Source organism: Festucalex cinctus, chromosome 5, assembly GCF_051991245.1.
Source record: "Festucalex cinctus isolate MCC-2025b chromosome 5, RoL_Fcin_1.0, whole genome shotgun sequence".
Taxonomy (NCBI): Eukaryota; Metazoa; Chordata; class Actinopteri; order Syngnathiformes; family Syngnathidae; genus Festucalex; species Festucalex cinctus.
The window spans coordinates 4,635,168-4,652,500 of NC_135415.1; the positions used below are offsets into that span (position 1 = coordinate 4,635,168).

The 17,333-nt window shown below is 40.3% G+C and overlaps 2 protein-coding genes across 4 annotated transcripts in view; both read left to right on the forward strand.

The window, feature by feature from the left end:
* Positions 1 to 9,137: 9,137 nt before the first annotated feature.
* fgf17 (fibroblast growth factor 17) lies at positions 9,138 to 11,877 on the forward strand. Its single transcript, XM_077523048.1, has 5 exons — positions 9,138 to 9,267; positions 9,473 to 9,509; positions 9,709 to 9,886; positions 11,015 to 11,121; positions 11,602 to 11,877. The coding sequence occupies exons 1-5, from the start codon at positions 9,236 to 9,238 to the stop codon at positions 11,875 to 11,877; spliced, it is 630 nt and encodes a 209-aa protein (XP_077379174.1). The 5' UTR covers positions 9,138 to 9,235.
* Positions 11,878 to 13,348: 1,471 nt separating this feature from the next.
* Positions 13,349 to 17,333, forward strand: part of fkbp15b (FKBP prolyl isomerase family member 15b) — a 155,282-nt gene continuing 151,297 nt past the window's right edge. For all 3 annotated transcript variants that reach the window (XM_077523047.1, XM_077523043.1, XM_077523045.1), the window contains exon 1: positions 13,349 to 13,545. In XM_077523047.1, the coding sequence (XP_077379173.1) occupies positions 13,496 to 13,545 (50 nt within the window). In that variant the 5' untranslated portion in view covers positions 13,349 to 13,495. The remainder of the gene's footprint in view (positions 13,546 to 17,333) is intronic.

The window sequence follows — 17,333 nt, forward strand, 5'->3', positions numbered from 1 at the left end:
AATGCGACTTTCATGTTAAGTCGGTACATTTTCTAGGCTTTATAGTGGAGCAGGGCCAACTTCGGCCTGACCCAGCCAAGTTACAGGCGGTAGTAGACTGGCCAACTCCTGCAACCAGGAAACAGCTACAGCGATTTTTGGGCTTTGCTAACTTTTACAGGCACTTTATTCATAACTATAGTCAGAGGGCAGGAGCTCTAACCCGGCTTACGTCGAACAAAGTAGTTTTTAAGTGGACTCCAGATGCACATGTAGCATTTAAAAAACTGAAGTATTTATTTACTCATGCTCCTGTTTTGCGTCACCCTAATACTGCTTTACCCTTTGTTGTCGAGGTGGACGCATCAGATTCCGGAGTGGGGGCTGTCTTGTCTCAGCGTTGCCCAGCCGACCAGAAGCTTCACCCTTGTGCCGACTTCTCACGCCGCCTTAGCCCGGCTGAAGCAAATTATGATGTTGGTAATAGGCAACTACTGGCCATTGTTTTGGCCTTGCAGGAGTGGAGACACTGGCTGGAGGGCGCCAGGGTACCCTTCACTGTGTACACCGACCACAAGAACCTGGCCTACATCCGCACAGCCAAGAGACTTAATTCACGACAGGCTCGCTGGGCCCTGATCCTTGCACGCTACAATTTCACCTTGACGTACCGAAGCGGCTCCACCAACACAAAGCCTGACGCCCTGTCTCGACTTCATGAGGTGTCTGAGAATGATGTAACCGAGACATCATTCCCTGCGACCGGGTGGTGGGCACGTTGAGATGGGAGCTGGAGAAAAGGATCCAGGAGGCACAAACCCAAGCTCCGGTTCCAGCAGAGTGCCCAAGTAATCGACTGTTTGTTCCAGGGCCTCTGCGCTCTGAGGTCCAGCAATGGGGTCATGCCTCACGGGTCGCATGTCACCCCGGAACAAGACGCACCCTGACCCTTCTGGCACAAAGGTTTTGGTGGCCTGGGATGCGCAAGGACGTGTTGGAGTTTGTCAGAGCATGCACGGTGTGCGCCAGTAGCAAGGCATCTCATCGGCCACCCGCTGGACTGTTGCGGCCTCTGCCTGTCCCGGCTCGGCCTTGGTCCCATGTGTCATTGGACTTTGTCACAAGCTTACCTGCATCCCGTGGGAACACTGTCGTTCTAACTATTGTCGACAGGTTCTCAAAAATGGCCCACTTCATCGCATTGCCTAAACTGCTGTCTGCCTTGGGGACTGCCAAACTGCTCATCCGTCACATCTTCTGGCTCCATGGTATTCCCCAGGACATTGTCTCGGACCGGGGGCCCCAGTTCATATCAAAGGTCTGGAAAAGGTTTTGCACTGCTATGGGAGCCACAGCTAGCCGGTCCTCTGGATACCATCCCCAGACCAACTGACAGACTGAACGGGCCAATCAGGACCTGGAGGCAACTCTCCGCTGTATCTGCCAGAGCCACCCCACATCGTGGTCTACGCATCTGCCTTGGGTGGAATACGCCCGCAACACTCTAGTCTCCTCGGCCACTGACCGCTCACCGTTTATGGCAGCCTCCATTATCAGTATCAGTATCAGCCTCCATTGTTTCCTACACAAGAGAAGGAAGTATCCATCCCTTCCATCCTGCTCCACCTCCGGAGGGCACATGGCGTGTGGAGGGAGACCCGGGCCGCTCTCTCACGCACCACCACCCGAAACCAGGAGATCGCCAACCGTCGGAGATTGCCGGCGCCAGATTACCGTCCGGGACAGCGGGTCTGGCTGTCTACCTGGGACTTGCACTTGGCGGGTGAGTCGAGGAAGCTGGACCCTCTCTTCATTGGACCATTTGCCAGAGACTCAATCGTTAACCCGTCTCAGTCAGACTCAAGCTCCCACCGACGCTCAAGATCCACCCCGTGTTCCATGTTTCCCTGATTAAGCCTGTCATTACCAGTTCCCTGAGTCCTCAGACAGCGCCTCCACCTCCTCCACGTATAGTCGACGGAGATCCGGTCTACAGGGTCAGAGCCATCATTGATTCCAGGCATCGAGGCCGCGGGGTGCAGTGCCTGGTCGACTGGGAGGGCTACGGGCCGGAAGAGCGCCAATGGGTCCCCCGCTCTTGGATCCTTGATCCGTCCTTGGTTCGGGATTTCCACTCTTCCCATCCTGACAAACCAGGTAGGCCGCCAGAGGGCGTCCGTTGAGGGGGGGTACTGTCATGTTCCATGCCTGCAGGCTGTGCTCTGTTTTCTTTTGTTGTTGTAATTCCAGTTTTAGCCTGACCTGCGGTGGCACCATTGAGACTGCACAGCTGCAACTCATCAGCAATTGTTATGTATATTTAAGAGGCAGCTTCTGCAGCTGTCTTTTGTTGGACTATTCACTTGCCAGCTACCAATGCCCAAGCCTCGACTATTTCTTGACCTTGATTCTCGCCTCGTACTACGATTTCGCTTTGCCCTTGTAAGTTGTTATAGTAGTGATTTTTGTGTTTTGACTCTTGCCTTTTTGTGTAGGCACTTTAAGTTGATTTCCTTGCCCGTTGGTGCAGGTATTTTAGTTAGATAATTCCGTGTTGTTGCTTGCGCTTTTTGTTACTGTTTTTCCCCTCCTTGCCTTGCAAGTGATTTTTGTTTGGATTGTTGTGTCTTGTGTATAAATAAATTTTGTAAACTGCTCTGCTGTCCGCGTTTCTGGGATCCGCCTTCTCTTCCTAACATTTCTACCCAGAAGTCCAATCAGCCACCACGTGTTTCTTCTCCAAACATTTGCCACTCCTCCAGTGAGCCTAATGATACCGTCAAAAGTAAAGCTCAAAATGTGCCATACAGCTATTATGGAGATTTCTTCTACTTTTACTTATGCCGAGTCTACTTTATGATTATGGTGACAGTGGGGTGCATTGCTCAAACCAGTGGTTCTCATTATTTTTCAGTGATGTACTCCCTGTGGAATATTTTTTCAGTCAAGTACCCCCTAACAAGCACAAAGCATTTCTGGTTAAAAGAAAAAATGAGTGCTTTGCCATCATTGTTTTATTTATTAAAACTCATTCACTGCCAGCCATTTCAGAAATTTTCAAAAAAAAAAAAAAATTCAATACCCATATGATATTACATTCAATAATTATATATAAACCGAATCTACCAAAGGACAGAATAGACTCCCTACTTTTCGCCTCGTCCTGTTCTTTTATAATTGACAGTAGAAAAATGTAGGTTTGCCAAAATACAGCCATTTTTCCTATGGACTCTGAAACTGTTTATTTCGTATAAAATGGGGCAATGATTTCATCTACCGGTGGTTGGGCATTAGTAAAGTTGTTTCCAAGTTTGACATTTACAATGGAGCATAAGCGGATTCTCCCCCATTATCCCCGCTCTAAAAAATATAATTGACAAGTATACTTGTCAAAGGCAGTGATTGAGTTAAACTTTGGAACTCTATTTGTATTTGGGAATTAGAAGATATAACTCAAAGGAAATAAAGAATTTCATTTTAAATAAAGATTTGATCACAAATCAAAGTGTTCTCATTTGGGATCATATTAAAGCTCTGTTCTCAAAAATAAATAACTGAATTTTCTGGCATATCGACACCTTAAAATAATCGCCTAGAAAAAATCTCCAGATTTTTCAGGAAACAAAAAAAACGAACCATTTGCATCATGAGGAGATGATTTACCCTTACCCGTTATTGTGACCAGTTTTCGGCTTTTTGATGGTTCTGACCAAGTCATTTCAAAATAAGAACGCCCAGGGGTTTTAAGCAGAAAATAAAATTACACAAAAAAAATAACTGGCAATTATTTTAAGAGGGTGACGATATGGCAAGTTGGGATGGGAGAGATGCTCGTTTTTAGGATACTGAAATCGAATTGTTGTGCTGAGAGGTTTGGATCACAAAGGCGCAGACACAAAAAAGATTTTATCTATTTATTCACATTGAGAGGCACAGAAACTCAGAGACGCTGTACACAGGAACAGGTGGTCAATAACCCGACAAAGAACACACACTACTCAGCTTATATAGAGAATCTATCAACATCATCCGAGAGCGTGGCAAGACATCGTATGACATGAAATTCTCCAATTAGCTGCCGACCCATACATCACACAGTACCAAAGATTCCTGACACCAAACACATCATCTAAAGGATTAAGGTAAGACATCACACAGCCTGGCGGCACGGTAGTCGAGTGGTTAGCACGTCCGCTTCCCAGTTCTGAGGTCTCCGGTTCGAGTCCAGGCTCGGACCTTCCTGGGTGGAGTTTGCATGTTCTCCCCGTGCCCGCGTGGGTCTTCTCCGGGTACTCCGGTCTCCTCCCACATTCCAAAGACATGCATGGCAGGTTAATTGGGTGCTCCGAATTGTCCCTAGGTGTGCGTGTAAGTGTGGATGGTTGTTTGTCTCTGTGTGCCCTGCGATTGGTTGGCAACCAGTCCAGGGTGTCCCCCGCCTACTGCCCAGAGCCAGCTGAGATAGGCGCCAGCAGCCCCCGCGACCCTTGTGAGGAATAAGCGGTCAAGAAAATGGATGGATGGATGGATCACACAGCCTAAAACTAGTTGAAACTGGATGATGGTTATATCACGGTTACATCAGTACAAAACAGACACTTGACCTTACTGCCGCGAAACCCAGGTTAACAGGACATGAACTCAAACGTCACTTCAGTTGAAACTTGATGATGGCCACATAAAACAAAAATATGTCCTGGACAAAACATCACTCAAACATCACCCCTTCATGACACCATCATGACAAGAATAGCCTACTGAATATAAAATTCATTTTATGAATTTATATTTTTCTAAAACGTTTACATATACTGTACCTTTTTAAATACATTTTAAAGCCTCACGTACCCTCCATTTGAGAACAACTGGCTTAAAGAGATACTTTACTTATTTAGCCAGTATTTAGCTCAGCTTGTGAATGTCACATGACCAAACTTACAAAACAGGTGAGCTGTGATTGGTTACCTGAGCCCTTGGGATGTCATTTTCAATCGACAGCAAGTTGCAAAATGTCTTTTTAAAGGTACTAATTGTACGTGAAAAATAATCAAAGTATCAAATTAATTATAGACAAAATATTAGCTTGTTATTGCTATAATAGGCTAAATAAGTGAAGTATCCCTTTAAACAATACAAAAAAGTGGAACATTTCATAAAACATTACATGGCTTTTCCCTCCTTTCTTGTTGGTGACAAACTTTCACTTTCCCTATCCTCACTGAGTTATGAACTACAAATTTGTTTATTCTTTTACAAAGTGAGCAAATGAGCTTGAGATTTAGAACAATAGCTATCTCTCATTCAGTCTGATCACTTACTCTTAAAAATATATTTCAATTAACTTTACTTTTACAATACTTTCACGGTCAGGTAAATGCTTCCTGTCAGACCAACATTTTTTTTTTCACCCAACTTATATTGAGTTGACAGAAGTTCACGTTCATCCTGACATTTGCAAATAAATTCCCATCCACAAAATGCAATATAAAACTATCCATGGACTCTTCCGATGACTGCATACTGGGGCACACAGAGGGCATTCACACCTTGTTAAGTTTTACAACTGGTGCATTTGTTTGTCCCACTCAGCGATTGCCCCAACAACCTGGTCTCAGCTTTGAAGTGACCTTCCTGCTCATTGCGCTCAAATGAGGTGTTGAAGAAATGCATTTCTCTTCCTGAACAGTTGGGAATAGGAACACGACTCTGGGTGCATACTGACTAGGGATGTAACGATATCCAAACATCACGATACGATATTATCACGATATGAAGTTCACAATACGATAATTATCACAATATTGTGGGGGCGTTGGCGATATTTAAAAAAGATCACAATACTGTAAAAAAAGAGAGTTCATACTAAAAAAGCACAATATTGTGCTTTGTACAAAACAGCAATGCATATAAACCACCTACAATCTCTAATAACAATAATGAGGCACTTGTTAATGCAAGAACACATTAATCGCTTCACAAGCAACTTAGATTCTGTAATGACTTGACAGAGTCGATGAAGAACAGATCCCAAAAACGCAGGCTCAGAGGAGGAAAACAATCTCGATTTATTCGTTTGGATAAACCGATGGAACAAAGCTTGCTCGCAGACAAGTCAACGAGATTTACAAAAGTGCTCTTGCGCACATGCAAAGAACACGGAGGTAACACAAAACACTTGCAAAAGGCAAGGACGGAATAGAAAACACAAAACACTTGCAAACGGCAAGGAACGCGAACGTAACAAAAAACACTTGCAACAGCAAGGAGGAATAACATAACCAAAACACTTGCAAACGGCAAGGAGAACTAACGTAACGAAAAAACACTTGCAAAAGGCAAGGACTAGAAAAACTCAAAACACTTGCAACCGGCAAGGACTACTCGGAATGTACACGGAATCAATCAACGCGGAAATACAAACAAAAGGCGACGCGGAAATACACACGTGAATACAACTTAACTAAGGACAGCAGATTCAAAAACTTTACCAAACTGGAGAACGCGGAGAACACTTGGACACAATGGTGAGCAAATAATAATCCGACAGCGTGCAGTGCTGCTCGGAGTCCTTTTAAAGTCTTGATTGCAAACGCGCTGCAGGTGCGGAGCTGGGGAACGCCCCCCTCGTTGCAGGCACTGAAAACAAGAGCACAACAGGGCTGAGAACCGAACCATGACAGATTCCCCTTTATCTGACAATTAGCATAGATTTTAAACATAGAAGGCCAAAACATCCCTAATTAAAATTAAATTGCACTAATAAACTAGCCACGAGAGGGTGCTAGAACTGCACAAATGGAAATCAAAAATCACTTTTTAACAAATGTGTTTCTTTTAAATATTGTGAACATGACGACGCCGATATTGTGGTAGTTTTAATATCACGATATCACAATATTGCCATGACATTCCTAATGCCCACCTCAGGATTCAGGTGATTTGAGAAGAGCCTGTAGTGAATCCTCATGTTCTTTACTTTTGATTTGCTCATTTCTAAAGTAGACCACCCAGTTCTGAACCTTTGCCTCTATTTTTGCAGGGTCAGAAAAGGGAGGCCAGTTGCTCTTTATGGTGGAGATTTTTACGACCAGGTCAGAGTTGGTTGCAGACCACCACTTGTTCCTGCAGTTGTAGGAGCCCCGTGTCATAAATGGGCCTTTCGATGTGGAGTTTGCATGTTTTGAAACCACTTGTGTGGATTCTAGCTGGTTACTTTGGCTTGCTTCCACAGTCCAAAAGCAGGTTAACTGAAGACTTATTTGCTGATATCTGTGAGTATGTGTGTGAGTAGTTGTTTTGGCTCTTTTGCCACATTTCTACCATGTGGTATATCTCATTTAGGTGTCTCTGTCTGTCTGTCTGTCTGTCTGTCTGTCTCTCTCCCCTTCCTCTCTCTCTCTCTCTCTCTCTCTCTCTCTCTCTCTCTCTCTCTCTCTCTCTCTCCTCTCAAAGACTCTAACTTGCCCATAGCTGTCAATTGTCTATATGTGCCCTTGGATTGACTGGCGACAGATATACCCCAGCCTCTCCTCATGGATGGATGGATAAATACTACATTTAGAAGAACAGTAGTATGATTGAATTGATCAAAACAATATTTGAATCACTCCCTAAAGTAGATTAATGCTGTAATGTAATTTCCTTTGGTTTTATGATCATCTAGCCAGTATAAAATTTTAAATTCCTAAAATTATGTTAGTGCAGCACATGAGGTCGTTTGCTTTCTTCACACTCGAAAAACATTTGGGTCAAAACTAACCCAACTATGGGTCAAAAATGGACCGATCCTTTACTTGGGTCTATTTGACCCAACTTTGAGTCCAGAAATTGGTCTTTTGTAAAACAACCAACCAGTTCAGGCTGTACCTTGCCGACTGCCTGAAGTCAGCTGGGATGGGCTCCAACACCCCCCGTGATCCGTGTGAGGAATAAGCGGTCAAGAAAAAGGATGAAAATGGATGGGTTACTTTTGACCGAACACCTTTCATAGTCCCTGGTTCAAAACTTGAACGCACAAACCCTTCTATCTAGGCTTTGCATGTTCTTCTTATGCTTGCGCAGCAGGTTATCTGAAGAGTAACGGGGACTAAGAACATGAAGGTTACTGCCATTTTGCAAATTTAAATAACAGCCCCGGTATGTTTCCATTGAGGATATTATATTATGGCATGTTTAAGAACCTAACAAGAAAGTCTAATTTGCAAAAAAAAAAAAAAAGGGGGGGGGGGGGTGGTTAGGTGATATTGGCACCAGGTTTTACTTGGTATCGATCAAAACCAAAATCTCAAGTATCTCCCACCTCTATCTTACACCCTTTTCGAACAGAATCTTGTTTTTGAAATTGAATACTGGTAGAACAAAAATGACGTCATAGCTAAAAAATGTTTTATTTTTTGTTGTTGTTTATGTAGCCTACAATTGTCTCATATATATATATATATATATATATATATATATATATAGTTGTTATTGTTTTTTCTCTTCAAATAAAGGTTGTCTAACAGAGGTTAGACTGTATCCTATTCATCCTGGGATGTTGATTGCACATTATGCAAGGACAAAACGGGCCATTTGTCTACATGATTTATTGTAATGTTAACTGGCAGTGTGACCAATTCACATAAGATAAAAGGGAAATGTGGTGGTGGTAGTAGTAGGAGGAGTCTTCTCGCCACACCCATGTCTACTTACTTTTAAATACAATGCAAGAGAAATGATCATGGGAGCTAGATGTTTGCTCTTCTAATTGAGGAAATTAATCAGTAATTAAAGCAACTGTTAATTTTAAAGCTTTTATTTGCTCACTTCTATCTTGGGAGAATTTTTCTGACCGCCCACAATAGAGAATGATTTTGACTTGACTTTGCCTTTCAATATATAAGCAAGAGGAAAAACAGAATCCTCTGTTGAGTGAAGACTTTCAATTTGTGGAATTTACCCACATGGATCTTTACTGTGCTGAGTTTCATTTTGATTTGACACTTTTGTGAAATGTGACCTAATCCGTATTATAATGGATGTAGCTGGATGGACCACTGAGGAGCTACATGGATTTTTGGAAGAGGACTCCAACACTATCAACTGGATCCGATTTTTGATAAATGAGAGGGAATCACAGTGCTGATACCAGAGACTGCGGTGGTGTGGATGTACTGGTGTGGAGTGCATCTATGAAACTGTGGCTGCTTTATTGTGCTAAGTTGGGAGACACCTTTTTCAAGAATCCACTTCTTGATTGCCTTCAACAGAAGGGAGAATGTATGGAATAAACCAGTGCTGTATTTACATGTAAGTCCTCTTTTTTTTTTTTTTTTTTTTTTTTTTAACTCTGACTTTAGCTTTGGCTGGCAGAATTTTTTTGATAACCTATCATATTTTTTAAATTTATTATTATTATTATTATTATTATTATTATTATTATTATTATTATTATTATTATTACTATTATTATTATTATTATTATTATTATTATTTTTTTTTATTTTTTTTACAGATCATTTCAATTCTTAATGCTTTGGAGTCATTCTAAGGTAAGAATCTTGAAGCCTTCCTTCGTTCTCTTTTTCATGCCCTCTCCCAAAATTATTAAGAATGCAAACAAACATTTCATTAAGCAATTCGATAGTTCCGTGTAAAAGATATATTACAACATCAGCAACCTCAGATGTCGGCTACATACCAGATAAGAAAGAAAACATTACAGATTTTATTTTTCACTTTGCAAAAAAGGGGGAGAATCACCCATCTCCTAATTTTAACCAGTATGTGAGGACACAGGGCACAGTGACTGACCAAGTCAGCCGCAGACAGGTCAGGAATTACCAGCTCTACAGTCGCACCAGTGGAAAACACGTCCAGATTCAGGGCAAAAGGATCAGCGCCACAGCCGAGGATGGAAATATTTATGGTAAGAGTTTTCTCACTCTGACTCTACTCTGTCCATATATAACACACTGAGCAGCATGACATTATCAATTTAGAAACATTCATTCATAAATTTGAAAACATCTTTTTATACTTATTACATGCATACAGTAAAAACATACAGTCTGTAATTTTGGAAGCCAACAGATATGCATTAGATGGAGCATCATTATTGTTAAATGACTTCATTTGACATTGGCTGTGGATAGCTCACAGACTAAAAACTAGGGATCAATTACAATTTTTTTGTACACAATTACTCCTGCTGGGAATGCTTTGTCCTGAGGCCCAGCCAGGATTCACCTCCAACCACTCTGTAAAATCCCAACCCCCGCAGCATGTTAATACATTTTATCTGCTGTATCCATGAAGTCATCGTCTGGCAAATTAGTGGCTGATGGGCAAAGTCATTTGTTTATTTGTTTTGATGGCCCCAATACACAAAGTTGTTGTACTTCACAACAGCAACAATTTGCAGCAAGTTAAATTGCATTGAGAATGTATATTCTACATTTATCCATTACATTTGCTTAATCAAGTGGCTTAGCAAATCGGGTTAATTTTATCCACCAATTTTAAATTTAGTCTGTTCTTGTTATGAAGTGTGGAGCGAGTGGATGAGGGGAGATGGAACCACTGGCAGAGACACATGACAGGAAGAGGACTGAGAATAAGTTTATTGACCATAACCAAGTTAAATGACAGGACAGGACGTGAGCAGACTGATCGACATGACAGGACGGGACGTGAGCAGACTGATCATGACGTGGACAGAATTAGCAGGACGGACTTGGCAGAACCTGGACAGACTTGGCATGACGTGGACTGACTTGGCAGGATGTGGACATATTTGGATAGACTTGGCAGAACATGGACATGTGAGAAAAAGACACTTGGTTTGGACTTGAGAGAGGAACACTTGGCTTGGACGAGAGAGAATGCTCTGAACTAATGGAAGGACAGCTTTTTCATGTTTAGAAAAAAAAACTTAGTTTTCGGTATGGTATCGGCATCGGACGATACTGCAAAGATGGGTATTGGAATCGGTATCGGGGGCCAAAAAACAGTATCGAAACAACACTAAAAATATGTGCTTTTTATTTTCTTGCAGCTCGTCTCTTTGTTGAAACAGATACTTTTGGCAGCCGTGTCAGGATAAAAGGTGCAGAAAGTGGACGTTACCTGTGCATGAACCGGAAGGGAAAACTTGTTGGCAAGGTACTTGTAAAGTACATGTACAGCCACGTTTTATAATAAAGTATATATTCATAATCATATATTCTATCTATCTATCTATCTATCTATCTATCTATCTATCTATCTATCTATCTATCTATCTATCTATCTATCTATCTATCTATCTATCAAGCTAGCTATCTAGACAGCTATTCTAGCTAGCTAGCTATTTATCGATCTAGCTATTTATCGATCTAGCTAGCTAGCTGGATAGCTACCTACCTACCTACCTACCTACCTACCTACCACCCTATCTATCTATCTATCTATCTATCTATCTATCTATCTATCTATCTATCTATCTATCTATCTATCTATCTATCTATCTATCTATCTATCTATCTATCTATCTTTTTCCAAATTATGACTGAACCACTTACTCTTGAAACTCAAAGACAAGTTTTTGTGTATGATTCAGTGAAAGGATCTTAACATGAAAAATTGTCTCTATTCTTCTTGCAGCCTAGTGGTTGTAGCAGGGATTGTATCTTCACAGAGATAGTACTGGAGAACAATTACACAGCTTTTCAAAATGCCAAGTATGAGAGCTGGTATGTTGCGTTCACAAGAAAAGGGAGGCCCATCAAAGCTTCCAAAACAAGAGAGAACCAGAGAGAAGTCCATTTTATCAAACGGCTACACACAGGTTCACCTCCCTTTCCCAATGCAAACCAAAGCAAACGTTTCAAGTTCATTCGTTTTCCAGCCACACCTCGAGCAAAAAGGAACAAGAAATAACGCACCTTTGCAATAAAAAAATAAGTGACAGCCGTTACATTTGAAAAAACAAACTGTATTTTTTTTTTTATTGTACATTCTATGTAAAATATGGTCTTATAATAAAATATTATGCTTATTTGTAAATAGAGAAGTTGATCGAAGCAGATAAAATATATTCAATGAGTCGGAGTGTTTTGCTGGAGAATGTTTTCACTTTTCACAGCCAATGTACTGTTCTTCAGAGAAAGGCAAAATGCACTGTGATGTATAATGAAAAGAGGACGTAAGACTTGGTCACAGTCCAGTGTTCTTTATGTGTAAAGAAAAATATTGGATTATCAATGACTGACACATCTTCACGATTGCATTAAAAAGTTTTGATATATACTGACAAAACTGTATTTTTATTGTTTTCCATTTCAATGAATATAGATTTATTTTGATGGTGCTATTGTATTTGTATTTAAAGTATGGTGTTTTTTCTGTTGTTTGCGATGGATGCTGTGGAATGCATGGGGTTCCGTTCCGGTTCTGTAATAAAGTCAACTGATAATTGAAAAAATACGGATCTAGCTTATCAGGACCAGCAGATTTGCCAATTTCCGATTGCTTTAGCGCTATATACATTTCTACCTCGGAAGCAGGACTGCGGACAAATGATTCAGGTAATGACACTCTAGATGACAATGGGCGCCCAAGATTTTCAGATGTTGAATTTGGATTTGGGTGCAACGATTCAAATGAGACAAAGTGTTCATTAAAGCAATTTAAAATTTCTGCTTTATATGTAATAGTCAGTGAATTTTTAATAATGCAAGTTGGAAGTTCACTTTTTTTTTTGTATATTTCAATAGGTTGATTTTTTTTTCTTTCAAGAATATCTTTGGGTTATTTATATTATTGGCAGTTTGAACTTTGAAGTATAATTTTACAATCCATCCATCCCTTTTCCCCAATATGTCCTTATCCACATGAGGGTCTGGATTTTCATAAATGGTTCATATTTTGTACAGAATTTATTGGATAATTTCATTGTTTTTCATGAACAAACCTTTTAAACTAATTTCGCTACTTGCTGTTGACAGAAAAAAACAACAACATCTGTGCTGAGGAAATAGGTAACGACCAATCCGGCTGATGACAGGACAATACGTGTGTGTTCACTGTACACTAATGAATACTTTCATTGCATACTACATTTGTAAAAAGCCTTTTCCCGTTTTGTTTTGTTTTTGTTTTTTTGTTTTTTAAACCAAATGTTCTGTATTAATGACATATATACATACAATATATATATATACACAATGAAACCGTATGAAAATCGGTTAAGAAATAAACAATTCATGACTTCCTTTCATGTACATGCATTGCCTTTGTTGGTTGCCCCAACCAAGGTGGCCGTCACGCAGGCACATCGTTAAGCCAGCCGGAGCCGGACACATTTGTCTCCTGCAATAGAAGCAGCCTTGGCGCAGTGCGATGACGTCTACCAACATAGCTGCTGCAAATCCCAAGTCAGCTGACAACCCACAACCAGGAAGAGTGGACAAAAGTTGCAAAAGTTGCCATGTAAAAAAATTGCCTACTTGTTACACCGCATGTCTTATTCCACACTCATTGACTTTTAACTGATAAAATGTTCAGTGGAGACGACGAAGATGGAGATTTCTTGTCACCCACGGGCGGGTAAGTTATGTCTCTCTGCTCCTGTCTTGGCGATGATGAATGTGTTAGCATATAAGTGAACTACAAAAACATTAGCCTGTGTCAGGAACTGATAGATCTTACATAATTTAAGCGATCTGTGATTCAACTGTATATGTCGGTGTTGCTGAAAAAAATCACTCGAACCAATTCTTACTAATATTGTGACGTCTCAAAAGGGAAGAAAATAAACAATCTGGGACACGTTCACAGATTTATTATCGATGCGTTTTGTTTTGGTGACAGGTCCCCGAAATAAAAGTGACGGCAACATTTGATTTGTGGAACTTGTATGCAACACAAAAATATGTAGCAGCCTGAGTTTGAAGTACCCCGAGGTTTGTGCATTTATACTCCATAAATTAAATTTTGAAAGCGTTCCCAAACCTCAGTGTTTGTCCAATTGAAGGTGTCACATATTCTATTTCAAAAGGAAAATGTTTTCCTTTTTGATAGCATCCTCAACTAAGGGGAATTTGTCATGACACATCACAAAAAGGCACTTTGACTATGAACTTAAGTTTTTAATAATATATTATTTAGGGGTGTGAATTGTCTAGTACCTGACGATTCGATTCGTATCACGATTCATAGCTCATGATTGGATTCGATACCGATTAATCCCGATACGGATTTATACGTTGATTGTTGCCATTTTTTTTTTTTACTCAAATTTAGAAAATACTAATCAGTAATCTTGTACACTGTAAGATTTGTATGAAAATGTATTATTTATCTGAAACTTCAGCCTTATAACTGTGAGCCACTGTATTTAACAGACAGTTTCATATTTGAACATCATTGAAATAAAATATTAAGGCTTAGTATAACATTTTTCCATGCTTAAGGTGTGAACTCTAACCATAAGTAAGACGTTTTGTTGAATATTTTTCCATCAAAAATGGATATTAAAAATCGTTTCTGCCACCTATTGAATCGATTCGAGAATTGAGTCCTGTAATATCACGATATATTGCCGAATCGATTTTTTTTTTAACACCCCTAATTATGATTGTGGCTATCTCTGATTTAAATGGGATATTCAGGCTGGGTGATTATGGAAAAAATATTAATAAAATATTGATAAAATGATTATTAACAAAAGTGATTATTCTTTCATTAAAAAAAAAAGTATTTGTTCAACTACCAAAGCTCAACTTTAAATTAGTGGCGCACCAATTATAATTTTCTGGCCCATCACTGATCTTTTAAAAAAAAAATTGCCGATCCCGATTTTGTTTCGTAACAAGCACCTTTAGTGTTCCAATCTTGTTTTATTGGAAAACTTTGAAAAATGTCTGTGTAAAATAGGTTGTTTGAACTGCACATGAAGTAGTTCTCTTTGTCATCTCAGCAGAAGAGGACAGGTTAAAGGTTAAAGTACCACTGATTGTCACGCCCATATAAGTGAGGGGAAAGTTCTCCGCATTTGACCCATCCACTGAGGGAGCTTGCGCTCGGGGATCATTTGGTGATCTAACCCCCAATTCCAACCCATAATGCTGAGTGTTAAGTAGGGAGGCAAATGGGTCCCATTTTTAGAGTCTTTGGTATGACCTGGCCGGGGATTGAATTTACGACCCACAACCTCCCAGTCTCAGGGTGGACACTCTACGACTACGCCACCGCTTTGGCTGACTTTTTTTTTTAGACCTTTAAGGAAGGAGATGAGATCAGTGGAAAAGATCAGTTTATTTTTAAGGGATCGGCCGATCACCGATCCCCCAAAATTAAGGAAATTGGGGCCGATAAATCGGCAGGTCGATCGATCGGTGCACCCCTACTTTAAATCAGTCAGAATCAGAAATATCTTTATTGGACAAGTATGTAGAAAGACACAAGGAATTTTTCTCTGGTAGTATGATCAACTCAAATATTGCAGAACAAGCAACAATAAAACGAAAACAATAATTAGTATGTGATACATAAGCACAGAGAGTCTTTATGTGATGTAAGTGTGTGTTTGGTGCTGTAGTATCGAACAATGACAGCTGTGCAAGTGATGCGGAGAATCATCAAGCAAAAGTAGAGTGAAAATAAGTGACCGTCGTGCAGTAATTTAGGACTGCCAAGATTACCTGATTATTCACGTCAATTAATCATAATAATTTGGATATCGTTACATCCCTAATTAGAACATGAGAAAAAGGTTACCTCTTGTAAACTTTTTTATTTTTTTATTTGGTGCAACTACCTTGCGCAAAGGTACTGTAATGCCATGTGCAAAGGCCTATATTTGTGTAAAGGCGGTAATGTATTTGTGGAGGTAATGTTTCTTACAAATAAATAATATAACTAATGCCATGTGCAAAGGAGATAGTGTGGCTTGTAAAAAAAAAATAAAAATTCAATCAACATATGTAATCAATTGCAAATAAAAATGCTTGACATGTCTAAATTCGGTATCCTCTCAGTGTTGGGAAGCAATATTTTCACGATGGTCGGTTCTTTCAGGAGGTGTTTAAACTCCGTACACTGTAGATATGGGGGCTATATCTTTAGCTATGTGGTAGGCTATCGCGTTGGTTATTTCCACCTACCTGACGTTCCCTCGTATGCCTCCGTTATGGGCTGCTCTCTGAGGATAGCGCTTTTCGAACTTTGCTTCGGACATCTTCGAACTGTCTGTGTTGAAAAAGGTTGGCTGCCTTGCCCCGGGTGGTTCCGATGGTTTTGAGACACACTTTAAATTTCGTGTTCTTTTGCTGAACATCGTCTTTGTGGAACACAAGATATTTCCAAACTATAGATGTCAAAATTTCTTTTCAGGACAAGCATAAGAGGATCAACTTCGGCTAACGTTACTTCCGCTGTTTCAGCCACTTCTTCATATGAAGCACCCGCCATTTCCTCATCGTCTGTTTCCCTTTTTGTTTAGACTGGATGGGTGGAGTCACGTGACTACACACACTCTACTCTCTTAAGGGAATGAACATATCCTACCAAGTACACACAGTCAAAACAGACGAAAAGACTTTTTTTTTTTTTTTTTTTTTTTTTATTAAAACACCAAATTTACCGACATGGGAAAAATGACGTCGGTTATTGTAGTAAATTTCGGTAACGGTAAATTTTCGGTTAATCGCCCAGCCCTAATTTGACATTTGGTTTTTCTATCGAAACTGCCTCGTCTCACACGTCTCTCACTGGCTGGATGCCAGGTCTGTGACACACATGTGTAATAGTGGTAATCTAGGTCATCTTGATGTAAAACAAAAGAATTATGGGTAATGAAGTGTCATGAACCGAGGCTGAAAGTTTGGGCGCTTTTCGCCAAAAATTCTTAATATGCAAGCCTCCCTTTCATGCGTCCACGGCAGTGATAAATCAGCATTTATTAAATGAAAAGGAAGCATGTTATGGAAGCTGCCTGATACAATTTCTGGCATGGAGATAGTCATGTCTGGAAGTTAGCATCATTTAGCACACTGTGTGTTTGACATAATGCTGCAGTTATGGATTACGGAGGCTTGAGTCAGCGAACTCATGTTAGTAAAGCAATGCTTGGGAACTTTTCAACCTTCAAAAAATATTTTCATAACTCTTCTGATGAAACATGGACTTAAAGCTAATTGAATGGTACCTTTCTCCTGGCCTGACGGGTCTGTATAGCGTCCTTCGTTGAGCCTTATCGGGTGTTGGCCCGAAAGCCAAATTGTGGTGACCCTGCCTTGTAATTGCAACAGTTTCTGTGAGAAATTGTGTATTTTCCGGAAAAAGTCCAATAATTTCGTACATGCCCGTATATATACTAGGGATGTAACGATTAG